The sequence below is a fragment of the Vicugna pacos genome, chromosome 4 (assembly GCF_048564905.1).
Source record: "Vicugna pacos chromosome 4, VicPac4, whole genome shotgun sequence".
Classification (NCBI taxonomy): Eukaryota; Metazoa; Chordata; class Mammalia; order Artiodactyla; family Camelidae; genus Vicugna; species Vicugna pacos.
In genome coordinates this window covers 21,683,672-21,704,063 of record NC_132990.1, presented here as the reverse complement: position 1 = coordinate 21,704,063, position 20,392 = coordinate 21,683,672, and the positions used below count along the sequence as shown (strand labels likewise).

The 20,392-nt window shown below is 44.4% G+C and overlaps 1 protein-coding gene across 3 annotated transcripts in view; it reads left to right on the top strand.

The window, feature by feature from the left end:
• ADAMTSL1 (ADAMTS like 1) overlaps window positions 1–18,511 on the top strand; it is an 827,290-nt gene extending 808,779 nt beyond the window's left edge. For all 3 annotated transcript variants that reach the window (XM_072959360.1, XM_072959358.1, XM_072959359.1), the window contains 3 exons: window positions 13,704–13,813; window positions 14,477–14,697; window positions 15,977–18,511. In XM_072959360.1, coding sequence (XP_072815461.1) covers window positions 13,704–13,813; window positions 14,477–14,697; window positions 15,977–16,083 — 438 coding nt within the window. In that variant the 3' untranslated portion in view covers window positions 16,084–18,511. The remainder of the gene's footprint in view (window positions 1–13,703; window positions 13,814–14,476; window positions 14,698–15,976) is intronic.
• Window positions 18,512–20,392: the final 1,881 nt, after the last annotated feature.

Genomic DNA, 20,392 nt, shown 5'->3' with positions numbered 1-20,392 from the left:
GGCTTCTTTATCCAGTCCTCTGTCGAGGGACATTTAGGTTGTTTACATGTCTTGGCTAATGTAAATAGTGCTGCTATGAACACTGGGGTGCATGTATCTTTTTGAATTAAGGCTCCCTCCGTATATATGCCCAGGAGTGGGATTGCTGGATCATATGGTAAGTCTATTTTTAGTCTTTTGAGGAATCTCTATACTGTTTTTCATAATGGCTGCTTGAAACTACATTCCCACCAACAGTGTAGGAAGGTTCCCTTTTCTCCACAGCCTCTCCAGCATTTATCTGTGGACTTTTGAATGATGGCCATTCTGGCTGGTGTGAGGTGATACATCACTGTAGTTTTGATTTGCATTTCTCTGATAATTAGTGATACTGAGCATTTTTTCATGTGCCTGTGGCCATTTGTCAGTCATTGGAGAACTGCTAGTCTAGATCTCCTGTCCATTTTTGGATTGGTTGTTTGTATTTTTGTTACTAAGTTGTATGAGCTGCTTATTAATTCTGGAGATTAAGCCCTTGTCAGTCCCATATTTTATCTTGTGTATCCCTTAACCAATTATGATGATCATAGTTATTTTTACTATGTTTGTCCTTTTAACCTTCATACTAGCTCTGTAAGTGATTAATCCACTACCTTTTCTGCATATTTACCTTTCCAATGAGATTTATTTTTCATATATTTTCTTGTTACTAATTAGTACCCTTTCTTTTCAGCTTAAAGAAGTCCCTTTAACATTTCTTAAGAGGCCAGTTTAGTGGTGATGAACTTTTAGCTTTTGCATATGTAAAAGACTTTTTATCCCACCTTCAATTCTTAATGGTAACTTTGCTAGGTAGGGTATTCTTGGTTGGAAGTTTTTTTCTTTCAGCACTTTGAATATATAATGTCACTTCCTTCTAGCTTACCAAGTTTCTGCTAAAAATCTGCTTTTAAGTCTTACGGGGCCTTCCTTGTATATAAAAGGTTGTTTTTCTCTTACTGCTTTTGAGATTATCTCCTTTGCCTTTAACTTTTGCCATTTTAATTATAATGTGTCTTGCTGTAGGACTGTTTTGTGATTATCTTGTTGGGAACACTTTGGACTTCCTGAAACTGGATGTCCACCTCCTTCCCGAGGATAGGGAGGTTTTGAGTCCTTTTCTCTGTCTTCTGTGACCCCCAGTGTGAATGTTAGTGTGTTAGCTGTTGTCCCACAAGCCCTTAAGCTCTCTTCACTTGTTCTTATTCTTTATGCTCCTCTGATTGGGTGAGTTTCACTGCCTTGTCTTCAGGTTGACTGATGATTTCTTTTGCTTCATCTGTTGAATCCCTGTACTGTATTTTTCAGTTCAGTTATTGTATTTTTCAGCTCCATGACTTCTGTGGTACTTTGTTACATTTTCCATCTCTTTTTTGAAGTTCTCACTGTGTTCATCCATTTTTCTTCTTAGTTTGGTGAGCATCTTTATGACCATTATTTTGAATTCTTTTCCGGATAAGTAACTTATCTTCAGTTCATTGAGATTTTTTTTTTCCTTGAGGTTTTATCTTGTTCTTTCATCTGAAACGTATTCCTCAGTTTCTTCATTTTGCTGAGTCGTTGTTGGCTCTGTACCGCCTCTCCCAGTCTTGAAGAAGTGGCTTGTGTGGAAGATGAGCCTTATCTTCTGACCCTACTCCAGCTCTCTGTCGTCTCTCAAAGCTTTGTGCTTTGTCCCAGCAGCCTATTATATTTTCAGTAGTTCCCGTGATTGAGGATGTGCCAAGGCTTGTCAGTGTCCCCAAGGAGAGGCTCTCAGCACCTAGATTCAGGCTGTTGGGAAGCCAAATTCTCATGCAGCAGCCTCTGAAAGTATGCAGATCTGTACCGTCCTGTGGGACTGCAAGTGCCACTTCCACTGGCCAGGTGATCCGGTAGGATCCCCTGGATGGCTGCCGCAAATATCAGGGCTCCAGATGAGTGTGCAGGCTTTCCTGGGAGATACAGGAGAACTGGAGCAATGCAGAGGGAGAGTGCCAAGACAGCATCCACAGCCTCCATTCCTTGAGAGGAGCTGTGTGGGCCACGAGATGTGTGCCAAACCTGAAGCCTGGCCATAAGCCCAGAGCTTTCCAGGACAAGGAAAGAGGTTTCCTCCACAGAGAGACTGGGAGGTGTGCCCCCGTCTGCTGTATGCACAATGCCCCAGGGGTGGTAGCCGGGAACGAACCATCTATGCAATCGCCACAGTCACGTGGGACCGAAGAATATAAGTACCCCTGCTCACCACAGCCAGGCAATCAGGGGGCATCCCTGGGGTGGCAGCTGCAAAAACCAGGGCACCAGCTGCAGGTAAAGCTCTCCAGGAGACACGCACTTTTGGAGTATAGCAGAGGGAAAGTGCAGAACAGTGCTGACCCTCTGAGGTGTCTGGAAAGGATTCCAGCCAGACTCTAGACACATGTTTAATTAGAACCCTGCCCCTCAGGCCACAACCAAGATGATTAGCAAATTGGACTCCTTCTCGGCAATGCCAAGCTGTGGCCTCTTGCTGTGCCCTCAGGGTGCTCATTGTTTAAGAACTCTTTTCTCCATTGTTTACAGGCCTGTGGGACCCACAAGCATAAGCCCCGCTGGTTGCCAGAGCCAGGCTGTGTAGAGGTGTCCCTTGGCAGCAGCGTAAAAATTGGAGCCCCAGACAGGGCTACGAGCTCCTTCTGGGGTGACACCGGTTCTTACAGTCCCGGGGACAGGAATGTGAACTCCTCCGGCCTCCAGGGCCAAGCACGCAGGAGGCCTCCCCGCCAGGAGGTGCTGGGGCTCGCTGGTATCACTCCTGGCCAGGCCCCAGCAGGCCCCTGGATTTGCAGGATAAATTAGGTGCCTACTGCCAGGCAGAGGCTTGACTCTAAGCAGATGAGCCTCCGTTATTCTAAGTCTGGGTGGGAATCAGCTGTCTCTCGCTGGGCCTCTGTCAGGGGGTGAGGGTGGCAGGGAGAGCGGTAAGTTTGAATGCATGGGCCCCTTAAGAGCTGTCTCCCAAATTCCTACAGTCCAGTAGGTCTTGGGACAAGAGCCTCACTGGTTTTCAAAGTTAGATGTTCGGGGCCCATCTCTCAGATACAGGTCCCAAAAGCTTAGATGCCTAACATGGGATTTGAACCCTTTGCTCCTTGGGAAGAGCTCCAAGTTTTGAGTTTTCTCCCAATTAGGGGTGGCCTCACCAAGGGCAGGGTTGATGGCAAGATTGTGTCCCAGCCTCTCCTTTCTGCTTTGATGTGGTTTTCTTCTCATTTGCCTGATATATAGGGTTGTCATTCAGCCAGCCTTTAGGTTTTAAGGAGAAATTTTCCCATACGTAGCTGTAAACTCAGTATACTATCTGTGTGAGGTGAATTGGGGATTTTCCTGTATCACCATCTTGAACTAGAACCCCAAATCTTGTATTTTTTGACATTTTCTTTACCACCATGCTCCAGGTTTCATCAGATGCTTAAAGAACCTTGAAGTTTACAGAGCACAGAAAGAGAAGGATTTAAGGTAAAAGCTGTCCTCTTAGGTTGGGCAAGTATGTCTAAAGCCAGTTACTGCTCCTCCTGCTATGGCCGAGTATGCCTAAGTCTTGCCAACTACATCTGTTTCTCTGATCAAATGATGCTAGAAGGCATGAAATCAGAAGATAAAAGGCAGGGCTCTGAAGGCTCTAGGGTGACACTGTTGTTCACAAAGACACAGAAGACAGAAGGGCTAGAGAAAGTGTACAAATGCTTCCTTAACATTGACAACTGGAAGTTCTGTTTAAAATTATTATTGTGATAAATATACATAAGAATTCAACATTTTAACTATTGTAAGTGCACAATTTAGTGACATTAAGTACATTCATATTGTACAACCATCACCACTATCCATATTCAGAACTTTTTCATCATCCCAAACTAAACTCAGTACCCATTAAACAACAGCTTCCCATTATCCCTTTCTGCCGGTCCCTGGTAACCACTGTTCTACTTTGTTTCTATGAATTTGACTATACTAGGTACCTCTTATAAGTGGAATCTTACAGCATTTGTCCTTTCCTGTCTGGCTTCCATCACTTTAAGTAATGTTTTCAAGATTCATCTGTGTTGCATCAGAATTTCATTCCTTTTTAAGGCTGAATAATATTCCACTGTAAGTACATATCACATTTTGTTTATACATCCATCAACGGACATGTGGGTTGTTTCCATCTTTCGCTATCGTGAATAATGAATAATGCACATTAGTATGCAAGTATCTTTTCAAGTCCCTGCTTTCATCTTCCGAGTATATGCCCAGAACTGCAGGATTATATGGTAAGTCTATGTTTAATTTTGGAGGGAACTGCCAAACTGTTTCCTACAGCAGCAGCTAGATCATTTTACATTTTCACCAACAGTGCATAGAAGTCCAAATTGTTCCACATCATCCAACCCTTGTTATTTTTTCTGGTGTTTTTTGATAGTAGCCATCCTAATGGATGTGAAATGCTACCTTGTTGTACTTTTGATTTTATTTCCCTAAGTACTAGTGATTGAACATATCTTCATGTGCATATTGGCGAGTCATACATCTTCTGGGGAGAAATGTCTATTCAAGGCTTTGTGTTTTGTTGTACTTTTCCTCTATATATTGAATATTAATCCTTTATCATATCTGTGATTTGCAAATATTTTCTCCCATTCTGTAGGTTGCCTTTTCACTGTTAATAGTGTCCTTTGATGAAGAAATTTTAATTTTGATGATGTTCAGTTTATCTACTTTTTGTTGTTGCTTGTGCTTTTGATTACTAAATTCAGTTAACATGAAGCTCTTCCCTAATAGTTTTGTGCTTTTAACTCTTTCATTTAAATCACTGGTCCATTTTGAGTTAATTTTTATATGGTGTAAAGTAAAGATCCACTTTCATTCTTTTGCCTGTGGAGATCCAGCTTTCCCAGAACCATTTGTTTTAAGACTGTCCTTTCCCCATTGAAAGGTCTTGGCACCCTTCATGTGACCATATATGCAAGAGTTTATTTCTAGGCCCTCTGTTCTGTTCCATTTGTCCATATATCTGACTGCATGCTAGAACTGCACTGACTACTGAAGCTCTATAGTAAGTTTTGAAATCATGAAGTGTGAGACCTCCCTTTTTTTTTTTCCAGATTGTTTTAGCTATGCGTTTTTAATTTCTTTTAGCAACATTTTGAAGTTTTCTGTGTACAAATCTTTCACTTCTTTGGTTTATTCCTAAGTATTTTATTCTTTTTGGTGCTATTATAAATGAAATTGTTTCCTTAATTTCCTTTTCAGATTGTTTATCATTTATGTATAGAAAGGCAACTGATTTTTATATATTGATTTTCTATCTTTAAACTTTGTTGAATTTATTAGCTCTAAGAGGGTTTTTTAATGTTGCTCTTGGGATTTTTAGGGTTTTTATGTGTCTCTGTGAAGAGATAATTTTGCTTCTTCCTAACCAGTTTGGATGGCTTCTTTTTTTCCTGCCTAATTATTCTGAATTTCCAATACTATATGTTGAATGGACATGGTGAACACTGCACTCTTGTTCCTCATCATAAGAGAAGTTTTCAGTCTTCACTGTTGAGGAGGATGTTGTGGGTTTTTCATATATCATCATTATTATTTTGAGGTAGTTTCTTTCTATTCCAAGTTTTTTTAGTGTTCTTATGTTCTTATCCTGAAAGGGTGTTGAATTTTGTTAAAGGCTTTTTCTGCATCAATTTTCTGCATTACAGTGATTTAGAACCATCTTGCATTCCAGGAATAAATCCTGCCTGTTCCTGGTGTACAATCTTATTATTCTGCTAAATTTGGTTTGCTTGTATTTTATTGAGAATTTCATCATCAATAATCAGAAGGGCTACTGTTCTTTACTTTTCTTGGAGTGTCCATGGCTTTGGTATCAGGGTAATGCTGGCCCCACAGAATGAGTTAGGGAGAGTTAGTGTTCCCTCTCCTTCAGTTTTTAGGATGAGTTTGAGAAGAGTTGGCATAATTTCTTTTTTAAATACTGGTAGAATTCACCAGTGAGGCTCTCTCATCCAGCGCTTTTCTTTGTTGGGAGGCCTGTGATTGCTGGTTCAATCTCCTTACTAGTCATGGGTGTATTCAGATTTTTACTTCATGATTCAGTCTTGATGGGTTGCCTGTTTCTAGGAAAAACTGTCCATCGTATCTGATGATCCAGTTTTCTGGTGTATAGTTGTTCATAGTACTCTTATTCAATCTTTTTAATTTCTATAAAATCATTCATACTATTACCACTTTTATTGTGTATTTTAATAACTGAGTCTTCTCTCTTCTTCTCAGTCAGTCAATGTAGCCAAAAGTTGATTGCTTGTAGATCTTGTGGGAGAACCAACTTTTGGTTTCATTGATTTTTCTCTACAGTTTCTCTGCTCGTTATCATTTCCTTCCCTCCATCAGCTTGGGGTTTAGTTTGCTGCTCTTATTTTAGTTCCCCAAGGCTTGCTCGTTCTGTTTCTGCACTGCTTTTCCTGCATCGCATGTTTTGACTTGTCTCAGGTACTTTCTAATTTCTCTTGTGATTTTTTTCCTTTGACTCATTGTTGAAGTGAGTGCTGATTTCCACATATTTATGAATTTTGCTGTCTTCCTTCTGCTGCTGACTTCTAGTTTCATCCACTGTGGTGAAAAGATACTATGCCTTTTGATTAGAGAAGTTTGTTTTTCTATTTACATTTAAAGTAATTACCGATGAGAAAGAATTGACTTAGTTTTGGTATTTGTTTCAAGTGTCTTAAAGCATTCCCTCCATTACTGTCTTTTGTGTTTAGTTGATGTTTTGATTCCTTTCTCTTTTTTTCCCCTTGGGAGTATAGTCTGTAGCTATTTAATTTGGTTTCTATCAAAATTACATATAACATCCTAAAGTTATAACAATCTCATTTTAATTTACACCAGCTTACCTTCAACCAGACACAAACTCTTCCTATACAGCTCTTTCCCCTTCCCCCACTTGTTAATAATGTAAAAATCACATCTTTTATACACAGCATATCCACCAACACATTTATAACTATTAATGCATTTGTCATTGAAATCCTATAGAAAATAAGAACTGGAGTTACAAACCAAACTTAGAATACCAATTTTTATATTTGCCTGTGTGTTTACATTTTTCTGGCGATATTTAGATCTTCACATGCCTCGGAGTTACTGTGTAGCAGCCTTTCTCTTTAACCTGAGGCGATCCCTTTCATGTTTCTGGCAGTCAGGTAGAGTGGTATTCATCTCCCTCTGATTTTATCTGGGAATCTCTTAATTTCTCCCTCATTTTTGAATGACATTTTCATTGGATATGGAATTCTAGGTTCATAATTTTTTGTTTTTTGTTTTCTTTTAGCACTTTAAAGATACAGTTCTACTACTTTCTGGCCTGCACGGGTTCAGCTGAGATCACCTCATAATCTTACTGAGGATCGATCCCTTGTACCCGATGAGTCTGTCTTGGTGATTTCAGGATTCTTTGTGTTTATCTGTAAAACAGTTTGATTATAATGTATCTCAGTGTGGTTCCCTTTGCAGATTTGCATCTTCCATCACATTTGGAAATTTTGGCCATTATTTCGTCAGATGAATGCTCTGCCCCTTTCTCTCCTTCTGGGACTTCCACAGATCTATGCTGGTCGCACTTTTTCTTCATTTTTTTTTCCTTTCAGCTCCTTAGACTCACTAATTTCAACTTTCCTATTTTCAGGTTTGCTAATTGTTTCTTCTGCTTGCTGTTGAACATTTCTAATTAAGTTTTCAATTCAGATATTGTATTTTTCAGCTCCAAAATTTGTTTACTGTTCTGATTTCCTTTCATTCTTTATTCACGTTTTCCTTTAGATCTCTGAACATGCTTATGACAGTTTTAAAATCTTTGTGTAATATATTTGATGCCCTATTTCTTTTGTATGGTATATAATTTATTCAGGGAAATTGAACCTTTGAAAAACAAGACATCTCTCCCAGTCTTTGAATCTGTCTGAAAAAGTCAGGTCTTCTTAGGTCTTTTCTGAGCATGTCTTGCTTGAGTTTGCTTGTTGCTTTCTGAATTCCACTTTATATATGGCTGCTTTGAATGTCTTAATTTCCAAGGTGTTCTCACCACAGGGCCTCAGGTAGCCTACTGCATGTCTCTGTGACCTCTTGCCCCAAGTGACAGGAGCCCCCCTACAGCTTTCACCAGCAGTGGCTGCCACTTTGCCCCACCTGAGGTCTGAGTCAGGTGACTCAGAGCCTAGTCCTTCAGGTAGCCCTCTAACAGGTTAGGACGTCGCACATTGCAAATAGGATCTTCTTTGCTCCCTGCAGATTGCGGGAGGATGATGGGCTGCTGCTGCCTCTAGACCAAAGCCAAATGCTGGGGAAGGACAAGTGAAAACACCCCAAATTTTCCTATTGTTTTGAAGGTGGATTTTTCTTTATTAAGTTTTCCTAAGTTGCTGTAGACCTTGAACTTTTTCAGAATTCCTATAAGGTTAGTTCAGCCAGTTTCCAGCTGCTGCTTGATGTTTCTGTGTGGGAATAAGGACTTAGAGCTACCTGGTCTGCCGTTTGGTTCATGTCCCTTGACCACAACCAGAAGTCTTGAAGGAATTCCCCAGAGCCCTGTTTCTTCCATTCTCATTCGTCTCTCTACTCATTGCTGGTTTGACTTCTTTGCCAATTGCCACATTGAAACGGCCTGTGAGTCAGGTTCCACTGGGTAGTGGCAAATTCGTACTCTACCTTGTTAGTTCTTTTTGATGCATTTTGATACCACTGACCCTTTTCTCTCAAAACTCCTTTGTTGGTCTTTGTGATTATACTTCATGAGTTTCTCTTTTTTTCCTCCTCTTCCTGCAGTTTAATTAGTGTCCCCCAGGGTTCTGCCCTAAGCCTTTTCTTCATCTCATGCTTCCCCTCCCCTCATACTACCTTTAACTCCAAGCCACCATTTGTTTATTAGTGACTTGCACACATGGATAATGTGTAGCACGGCTCTCTTTTACATCACAGATTTATATATCCACATGCTTAATAAACATATCTACTTGGATACTTCATACCCATTTCATACTAAACATCTTCAAAACAAATTCTGACCCAGTTGTTCAGTATAAACCTAAGACTTACCTTAGTGCCCTCCCTGCCTCTTACCCCTGTCAGGGCACCAGTGAGGCCATGTCAATCCCACTTCCAGAGGCTCTCCACTTCCTTTTCCCAGTGCCTTCATTTTAATCAGCATAATTTGTTACCGAGATTAATTTCTTTCTCCAGTCTATTCACTTTCCAATTCAATTATCTTTCTGAAGGGCAACCCCAATCATGACACTCCTGCTTAAAAAATCCTTCTAGGTGCCTCCCCAACAAAGTGGCATTTTATACTAAAATCCAGGCTCGTCAGATGGCATACAGTATTCCTCATGATCTGGCACATGTTTGACAGTCACATTTATATTTCTACCTTTCATATAATTCTCCTGCAAACATTCCAGGGCTGTTTTTGCCATCATTCCTTCACACGTGCTTTTATCGAACACATTCCCCACCCAAGACAGGTGCCTCATAAATGTACACTGAACTAAAAGAAAGTTGAATTATTACATGAACCCAGGTTGTTAGAGCTGAGGTGGTGGTGCTTAGTTCTACTTAGACTGAAATCAGCAAAAAAAAACAGGCTTTCATAGACTTCAAAGAGGTAGGAAGATGAAGGAGCAGATCTTTGTATCTGGATTTTCTTGTCAGAAATTACCATTTTCATTCTTACAGGAGTAGAATATGGAGGTTTGGCGGGCAGCTATAGTTTGAAGCACATCCCAGTAATATCACCAATACAAAAAATATCAAAAGGATTTTGAGATCAAGTAATTCCCTGTAACTTGTAATGCCTCAAGCCGTGCTGCTCTTTGAAGTGTAGTGCATGGACCGATAACATTGGCATCACCTAAGAGCTTTCAGAAATTCAGCATGGATGAATTAAGCTAGGGGAATAGGGTGAGAATTTAAACAAAGAGATAGAAAATGTAAGTACTAAACAGAAGTTACAGCAGTGGAACTCACCCAGTCGGAGCAAGAGAAAAATAAAAGAAAAAGTGACAGCAGATGAAGGAGCTTGCATTACTTAAGTCCCAGAAGGGAAAAAGGGAGAGAAACGGGCAGAAATCTTGTTTGTTTGAAGAAATACTGAAATAATCCCTAACCTGGGGAAGGAAACAGACATCCAACTCCAGGAAGCCCATAGGGTTCCAAATAAGATGAACACAAACAAATCAGAAATAACCTATACATATCTGGTCAATTAACTTACAACAAAGGAGCCAGGAATATACAGTGCAATGGGGAAAGGACAGTCTTTTCAAAAGATATTACTGGGAACACTGACAAGTAGATGCAAAAGAATGAAGCTGGGCCACTGCCTTACATCATACACAAAAATTAACTGAAAATGGATTAAAGACTTGAATGAAAGACCTGAAACCATAAAACTCCTAAAAGAAACATAGGTGGTAAACTTCTTTTTTAAAAAATCAGATTTTGTTTATTCCAGATGGATGTGAAATGTGCTTTTATTTTGGTTTGATTTTCTGCACGTATATTTTATTTATAATCAGTTTACAATGTGTCAATTTCTGGTGTGCAGCATAGTGATTCAGTTATATACGTACATATTTCTTTTTATATTTTTTCATTATAGGCCATTACAAGGTATTGAATATAGTTCCCTGTGCTATACAATAGAAACTTGTTATTTACCTATTTTATATACAGTAGTTAGTATCTGCAGATCTTGAACTCCCAATTTATCTCTTCCCACCCCCTTCCCCCTGGTAATCATATTTGTTTTCTACGTCTGTGAGTCCGTTTGTTTTGTAAGTTCATTTGTGTCTTCTTTTTTTTTTTTTAGATTCCACATATGAGTGATATCTTATGGTATTTTTTTTCTCCTTCTGGCTTACTTCACTTAGAATGACAGTCTCCAGGTCCATCCATGTTACTGCAAATGGCAATTTTTATGGCTGAGTAGTATTCCATTGTAGAACTATACCACAGCTGCTTTCTCCAGTCATCTGTTGATGAAACAACCTCAATAGGTTGTTTCCATGTCTTGACTATTGTAAATAGTGCTGCTATGAACATTGGGGTTCATGTGTGTTTTTGAATTAAGGTTCCCTCGGGATATATGCCCAGGAGTGGGATTGCTGGATCATATGGTAAGTCTGTTTTCAATCTTTTGAGAAATCTCTGTACTGTTTTCCATAATGGCTGCCCCAAACTACATTCCCACCAGCAGTGTAGGAGGGTTCCCTTTTCTCCACACCCTCCCCAGCATTTATCATCTGTGGACTTTTGATTGACAGCCATTCTGACCGGTGTGAGGTGATACCTCATGGTATTTTTGATTTGCATTTCTCTGATAATTAGCAATATTGACCATTTTGTGTGTGAGCCTATTGGCCATTTGTATGTCTTCATTGGAGAATTGCTTGTTAAGGTCTTCTGCCCATTTTTGAATTGGGTTGTTTGTTATTTTTGTTATTAAGTTGTATGAACTGTTTATATAGTCTGGAAATTAAGCCCTTGTCAGTCTCATCTTCTGCAAACATTTTCTCCCATTCTGAGGTTATCTTTTAGTTTTGCTTCTGGTTTCCTTTGCTTTACAAAAGCTTGTAAGTTTAATTAGGTCCCATTTGTTTATTTTTGCTTTTATTTCTACTGCCTGGGTAGACTGCCCTAGAAGAACATTGCTGAGATTTATGTCAGAGGATATTTGCCTATGTTTTCTTCTAAGAGGTTTATAGTGTCTTAAGTTTAAGTCTTTAAGCCATTTTGAGTTTGTTTTTGTGTATGGTATGAGGTAGGTAGTAAACTTAACATTAGTCTTGGTGATTTTTTTAAAAATTTGACACCAAAATCTAAGACAACCAAAGCAAAAATGAACAAATGGAACCACATCATACTCAAAATCTTCTGTACAAGAAAGGAAACCATCAATACAATGAAAAGATAATCTACTGAATAGAAGAAAATATTTGTGGCTCATATATCTCATAAGGGTTTTAAGATCCCAAATTATAAAGAATTCATACAACCCAATAGGAAAAAATTTTGATTTACAGTGAACAGAAGATTTGAATAGACCATTTTTTCAAAGACATACAAGTGGCCAGCAGGTTCATGAAAAGATGTTCACTCAACATCATCAATCATCAGAGAAATACTAATCAAAACTACACTGAGATATCATTATACACCTGTCACAATCGCCATTAACAAAAAGCCAAGAGATGACAAGGGCTGGTGAGGATGTGAAGCAAAGGGAACCCGCAGGCACTGTTAGTGGGAATGTAAATTGGTGTACCTACTATGGAACGTATGAAGATTCCTCAAAAAATTTAAAATAGAACTACCATATGATCCAGCAATTCCATTCCTGGGTATTTAACTGAAGAAAATGAAAATACTAACCTGAAAAGGTATCTGCACCTTTGTTTATTGCAGCATTATTTACAATAACCTACATATGGAAACAACCTAAGTGTCCATTGTTAGATGAACAGATGAAGATGGGGTATGTATATATAATGGAATTTCATTCACCCATAAAAAATGAAATTTTGCTATTTGCAACAACATGGATGGACCTCAAAGCCATTATGCTAAGTTAAATATGTCAGAGAAAGACAAATACCATATGGTCTCTCTCATAGTGGTGGTTGCTGGAGGGTGGGAGTAATGGGTAAAGGGGGTCAGAAATTTAAAAGAAAAAAATTTAAACAAGGTTTCTGCCTATAATTTTAAGGATTAACAGCCCCCTTGTGAGCCCCTGGGAGTCTGAATACTTCCAAGTTAAGAACCTTTGTTCAAGATTTACAGATACTAACTACTATATATGAAATAGATAAACAACAAGTGTCTTCTGTATAGCACAGGGAACCATATTCAATATCTTGTAGTAACCTATGGTAAAACGAATATGAAAATGAAACATTATGCTGACACCAGAAATTGACACAACATTGTAAACAGACTATATACTTCAATAAAAAAGAATGCAAATTTTTAAAAACATTTTTTATGTTCTAAAATGAGTGACCTCCAAGGGATATCTGTCCCCTTGCTCTACTCAAATAACAGGTTGGCTGAGGGCGTGCAACTTTTGTACTTCACAGACACCATTGTTGGTCAGGGTATTGACCATGACAGTCTGGCTCTGCAAACTCCAGGAGCATGGACTGACTACACATCTAAGTCTACCTCTGTTCAGCCTCCAGGGGTTCATCTTGAAGAAAACCCAAAGAAAGGAAAAGAAATGATGGATTTGGATGAATTTAGCAAGAGAACAGTAAACTAAATGACCCTCTGGACTGAAAGAGGGAAGAGGGCTTATTTAGAGGTCTTTAGCTCTAAAGCTTACCAACCCATTCCTAGTACGTTCTGCCAAGCAACCTTTCATATGGTTCATCTGGGAGGGGGCAGACACCTCGAACTGGCTGTGCACCACCATTAGCCAACGGCAGAATGCTCACAGACCACAGCAAAGCTAACCCTTCTGCTGTGGCACTAAGGAAAGAAACTGGGCTGGTGAGTATCCTTTAAGTTGGCCCAAAGAGGACCAAGATAAATGATCTGAAGACCTCAGACACCTGCACCAGGATCCTGTGTCCCACGCAGCCTCCCCCATGACTTGGCTAACGTAACAGATGTCACCTTTCTCTGCTTCCCAGTGCAGTGGGCCTTGCATCGGGCCCGGCCTCGCTGTGCAGCACAGACAAGTCTTCTGCCAGACGCGAGATGGCATCACCTTACCATCGGAGCAGTGCAGTGCCCTTCCGAGGTAAGAGAAGCCACGAACCTCCTTTCCCCAGCCCTGGTGTCAATAGCACAGAGAGACGGTGGTGAGTAAACATTTCTCCTCCAACAGCCCATGGTCCACGTAGTCAGACTCCATTCCCTTTCACCTCCATTCTCCCCTAACGGTTTCTCCCCTAACGGTAGACAGCGCAGTAGTAACCTTGTGCTTACTGAATGGGCCCGGCTGGGCTTTCCTGTGAGATGAATGATAGCACGGGGTGGGCAGGGGGTCAGGTCCACAAAGTGGCCACCAGCCCCTCCCTCTAGAAGCTACACTGAGACCCTTGTCCCTGGGTCTCAACCTACATTCCTATCCAGCCCCTGTCCTACTTCCTTGTAGCGTTCCCCTACCCCCACCAGAGGCCCCAGCCCCCACCCTGGTAGAGCTTGTTTTCAGGTCATGCAGTGACACGAACATTGCAGGGATGCGCAGACAGAGACCCAGTTAGAGGAAGGGGCCCTCTGAGATCCCAGCACCATTCAGTAACGGAGCAGAGATCAGAGTCCAGGTCTGGCAGCATTGGGAATTCCTGAGGGTTCCCTGACATGCTGGGGTTTGTAGCATTGTTTTCACATCTGCTCACCCCAACCTCGTGATCTGGCCCCCACAGTGGCAGACCCTAACCCTGCCACGCTCCTCCTGCAGGCCCATCAGCACCCAGAACTGCTGGTCAGAAGCCTGCAGCGTACACTGGAGGGTCAGCCTGTGGACCCTGTGCACAGCGACCTGCGGCAACTACGGCTTCCAATCCCGGCGCGTGGAGTGCGTGCACGCCCGCACCAACAAGGCGGTGCCCGAGCACTTGTGCTCCTGGGGGCCCCGGCCCGCCAACTGGCAGCGCTGCAACATCACCCCGTGTGAAAACAGTACGTTCCCACCCCAGAGAGCCTCTGCAACTCCCCGCAAGGCATCTGGTACAGGGGGTGGGGCCCGGGCCCGAGCCCTCCGAGCCGAGGGCGTTAGATCAGCTGTCCCAAGGACTGTGAGCTGGGGCCAGAGTTGGGCATCTTCCGAGGGGCGCATGGGTTCGCAACCACAAATGTGCACGTCTCCCGGCCCAAGACAGATGGCTGGGTGTGGCCCAAGTGCTGGGTGAAATCAGCCTCCAGCTCACTGACAGTAGTAGAACGACGGCTTTTGGGGAGAAAGCACCGTTCACATTGAAGCAACACACAGAGCACCTCCCAGTAGCAGACCCATCAGGGCTCCACTTCTCACAGAACAATGACCTGCCAGCCCCCTCCCTCCTTCCCGGCCCCACGTGCACCGCTTGGTCTGTGCAGGAGCCGCGCCCTCGGGTCTGACAGTCACTGTCCCCGTCCTCCCTCGAGTCTGGGTTCTCTTCTGCCCAGCACCAGCATCCCAGCTGGGTGGGGCACCTACTTTTTCTGCCTCTAGCCCCAGAACAAACTGGAGGTGCTGCCCCCCAGGGAAGGACACAAAGCATGAGGCAAAGAGGAAACTGTTAAATGTTGCAGTGCAGTTTTCCCCCCAACCAGGGCCTCCCCATGCTGAGACAGATGCCCTGTGAGCAGACAGTCCCACGGCTTTTCACACGCTGCAGAGGATTGCCTGTGCTCTCTTGTGTAGTCTCACCCCTCTGTCAGCAGCCCCCACACCCAGGACCACTGTTGTAGGAAAGTATTTCAAACTCACTGTGTTGGTCCCAGATATCCACAGCCCACGTCAGCGCCAGTACTGAAGAGCCCTCTAGTCTGGGCCAATGCCGAACTGGGACGCCAGTGCTCTGGTCAGCCACGGTCGGGGGGAGGGGCAGAGGCTCGGGGAGATTACAAGCCCACAAAGCTTCACAGAGGAAGGAAGGTCCCCACTGCAGGGGGCGGGACCCCCAGCCAGGGCCTCACTTGCGCGCCACCCTGAAGTGAAGAATTTAGTCCTGGGAACCATCTCAGGAAGGAAGAGAGACGTGTACTCAAATGCCACGGGAAAAGGCAAGCCAGCCTCTGAGGTCCTGAGGGAAGGTAGGTGACAAGCACCCCCAGGACAGAAGAGGGCTATCAAGAGGGCAGCCAAGCCCTCGCATTCGGCCCCCAACAGCAGCCCGGAGATGCTGGACCGCGGCCCCACTGGCCTGAGCCGGTACTGAGCCTCTGTTCCCCATGTCCTTTCTGTCCCCTTCCCCAGCGGAGTGCAGAGACACCACCCGGTACTGTGAGAAGGTCAAACAGCTCAAACTCTGCCAGCTCAGCCAGTTCAAGTCTCGCTGCTGTGGAACTTGTGGCAAAGCGTGACGACGCTGCGCGGGGAAGGACGCTACCGCTGCACAGAGGACCTGCGCAACCCCCGGGACAGGACTTAAGCTTTCTTCATTTTATTTATTTATTTCCCCCGCCCCACCACACACCCTCATCAACCTCCTCCCCTGCTGGCGCACCTTCCCTTTCAGTTGCTGGAGGACAGACGTGTAAAGGAGGCGGCAGAGCAGACCAGGCCAGACAGCAGGAGCTCCCTGGCAGGGCCGGCTCCCTCCCAAGCCTGGGTCCCAGAGACACCTCAGAAGGTGGTGTCAGAAGACGCCAGCGCAGCCCCCAGGGGACAGACAGCAGGGCGCCGGAGCCAACCGCAGATAACTCACGGCAGGAGGGTAGGTGGCCAGAGGGCTTGTAAAGCATCCGGACAGAGTTTGAAGACGCGTCTCTGCCGCCGCCTCTGTCCCTCAGCGTGGGAAGAGCAGGTAGGGGAGGGAGGACACCATCCAAGCCGAGACCCTAGCCCAGAACTCACGCAGGGGGCACAGAGTGACGAGAAGCAACACGGTAGAGAGAAACACGGTAGATGTAGAGGGGAGCCAGTCCAAGCAGGCCTAAAGCACACGGCGATGCAGAAAATGAGGCAGGGAGGGAGGGGACAGACGGGAGTGAGCAGGCCACTGCGTGAAGCTCTGAACCCAGGCCTGCATGCCTGGCGGCACCCCTGCGGGCTCAGGGGAGGCTGGAGGTGCTCCAATCTCTGCTGCCCCAACAAGGGCACGGCCTGGCCAGGGGCCTCCACTTCCTGGCAGGAGACACGCCCTCTCCAGGTGGACAGGAGTTCCCACACCGTCTCAGTGAACCCTCTGCCTGTACATCCGTGGCCGAAGCAGTGAGCCAGCAGGGTCTGGCTGTGCCGTCAGGCCGCCCCCCGCCGTCTCCATCTAAGTCAAGGGCTCCCAAGCCCAGGACTAACTGCCGCAGGCCAGGGCCATTGTGACCATGAATAGGCTGGGTTTCCTGCCTACATGGCCTCTGCTGTTCCACTTGAGGGCCAGGGACTGGGGTCAACTTGTCAAAAACCAGTCCACTGACCAACGTGCCAGAGTATCCAGCAGATGGAGCGACCGCTTCCTTCCAGAGCCAGGCGGGACGCGAGCGGGGCCCCTCCCGGGCACAGTGAGTTCCCCTTATGTTCATACAACAGGTGGGGGAGGGGTGATGGAACAGAGCAGCAAAGCCCAGGGATAACTTCCCAGACTGCCCGGAAGGCTTTTCAACTCATTCCCCCCAAAACAATGAAATATTATAAATTTTACGGAATTAATAGACATCACTTTTAGTAGTTCATGGGCAGCGCAGCATCTACACTCAGTACCGCCTGTCAGCTTAGCAAAGTCAGTGGGTGAAACTGAAAATCTGGGACTATTTGGCAAATGAGTGGTTTTGGGCAAATAATTTTGGCCATCGCCCCCCAAGTAGCCACCGTTCAGCAGCAGCTGGGGTGCGGCGGGGCGGCCAAAGTCACTGATCCCTCAGACAAACTGCCCCCTCTCATATAGACTCGCAAAATGTCACTTACCCCACGGGGCCACCACGGACATCAGGGCTGCATCTTCCAGCCAGCCTGCAAGTAAAAGTTTGGGGTTGCGGGGGTGGGTGGAGACAGTATGATCTGTGTTCTCCCCAGATGAGCTATGGGCAGTTGAGGTGGGTCTCTTTCTTCCTCACCACAATAATGGGCTCTAAGAAAATCATGTTACTAAAATTCAGTGTAAGGTTTATTTAAAATAAAAGAGAATGTTTTTATGTCTGTATATCTTTTGTGAATATTTATTAGGATTTCTTGTATAAAAAAGTGCAATATTAATTGTACATTGTCATCCAGAAAAACACAGTATTTGGGGGCCTTTTTATTAACTTCCTGCAGTTATGTTCCTGTAAACTCAGTGGTGATTGATTATGGTATTGTTCCTATTTTTAATAGAACCTGGTGTTTAACTCTGGATCCTTTTACTGTGTACAGAATATGTTCTAAAAGCTAACACGGGATGATGGGGCAGGAAGAGGGGATGTGTTTGGGACACCATAGTTACGCATGGAATGCAGAAGACAGATTCCGAACTACTACTAATGTGGTTGATCACTTCTAGTTGAGTAGCTATTGAAAACCAGTGGCCAATATTTACATTTCCTAAAGAGCAAGTATCCTCCAGCTCCGGCGCGTGTCGGGCTGCAGCAGTTTCAGGTGGGTTTCAGCAAGCTTGGAGGACCTAGGTCTGGGGTGGGAAGCAGCGTGCTCCTTGCATGAGATGAATGTACATTTACTGTTTGTTCTGTGAATTGTGACTCAGCAGTGCCAGAAGATTATGAGGGCTGCTGAATAATGTGGAAGGAGGCACTTCCTCCTCTAAAACACAAAACTGTATTTATATTTTTTTGTACAGATAATACAGCTTATTTATTTACATCTTGTCGTCTGAGTCTCTCTTAAGCTCAGCCTTCCCATCTTGTTCTGGGCAGGGGGTGAGGGGGTTCCTGGCCACTTATGTGTGTTTGCCTAAAATGGAAGAATTGCAGTTTTCAGCTTTGCAGGGGATGCTGGGGACCGTACCTGGAAGGACCAGCTCTGTAAATGAACCCCGAGGAGCTAGAGAGGCACAACTTAAGGCAAGGGCTGCCTTTGACAATCATCTCATCCACAGTCCTGTGTATAGGATACCTCGGAGATAGTGAGGGTTCGGTTCCAGACCACCACCACAATAAAGCAAACATCACAAGAAAGTAAGTCATATGAATAGTTTGGTCTCCCAGTACATATAAAGTTGCACTTTTAAAACTAAAAAATGCTAACAATCACCTGAGCCTTCAGCAAGTCACAGGAGCAACAAAGATCACTGACCACATCACCATAACAAATATAATAATGATGAAAACTTGAAATATTGTGAGAATCACCAAAACGTAACAGAGACACAAAGTCTGGACACATTTTGTCCAAGCGCTGTTGGAAAAAATGGTACTGATTGATAGACTTGTTACACACAGGGTTTCCACAAACCTTCAATTTGTAAAAAACACAGTATCTGCGAACTACAGTAGAGCAAAGCGCAATAAAACGCGGTATGCCTGTGGTGGGAAGACGGGAGCCACGGCACCCTGAGGAAGAAGAGCCAGCTCGGGCATCTCTGCGGGGGGTGTGCAGACCCAGGTACAGGAGTAGCCTCGCTCCAAGCCAGGCTTCCTGCCCACGGGGGTGTGCACCACTGGCGGGGCTCCCATCCATAGCATTGTGACACACAATCCTCACACCCTGATCTTATCTCCATTTACACGTGGGTAGACAAGCCCAGAGAAGCCCAAGGTCCCCCAGGACTAAACCTTGAGCAGTCTAGCTTTTTAGCCAGAGCCTTGCTCTAACCCACTAAGCTGTCTGTCCCCAGCTCCTACCGTGCGTGGCCACCCAGGTGCGTGCACCATTCTTTCCTACCGTTCAGAGGTTGGTAGGAGATGACAGAGGGACATTTAATGGAGTTGTTGCTCTCTCACCCTCTGAAGTCGATTCTCATGGCATTCTAGGCCTCCTAGCTCCCTATTTTTAAAGCATTTTAATAGAAATAAAGCTACCATAGAAAGTCCAGGGGGAAAAAGCATATTTGTAGAGTTCTTTTTGAACAGGCTCCGGTGAAAGGGCACATGTCCCCAGACCCGGATGATGTCCCTGCAGGGACCTTTGTGAGAGACGCTCCAGAGGACCCCCGCCTGAAAGCCAAGCTCCAGCCTGTTTTCCAGCAACTCACCCAGCACATGACACTGTGAGCACCGTCAAAATGTGCCAGCAAGCTCTTCTTGAAATTCCAATTACTTCCTAAAGAGCTGTGGGTTTTGCTTTAAAGAAAAGACCAACACTAGAACTATAAATCCTCACACGCCAGCAACCGATGTCCTACGGAGACCCCCGGGGAGGGGGGGGAGAAGGAGTCAGGCCAGAGCACAAACCCAGGAAGGCGCAAAGGGTGGGAAGGGCTCCGACAGAACGTATGGAAAATTTTCCAGCCAAACCACGGAGCTCAGCGGGGAAGAAAAGCGAGATTCTGCCGAGCGGCCACCAACCACAGTGTAAAAGTTTGCAATCTTACCCACAGGCCAGTCCTGGGTCGTAACTTCTTGTGCTAGAGCCCCCGGCTTGGCCTCACAAGTTTCCAGGACTTTGACAAGACAAGCCCAGGCAATCTGTGGGCCCATCGGGACCAGCATCATCAACCACCATCCCCAAAGCTCACTTACGCCCCAAATTCCTCCCCTTTGGAGAGAGGATACCCATGGAATTAGTTGTGGCAAACTGGTTAAT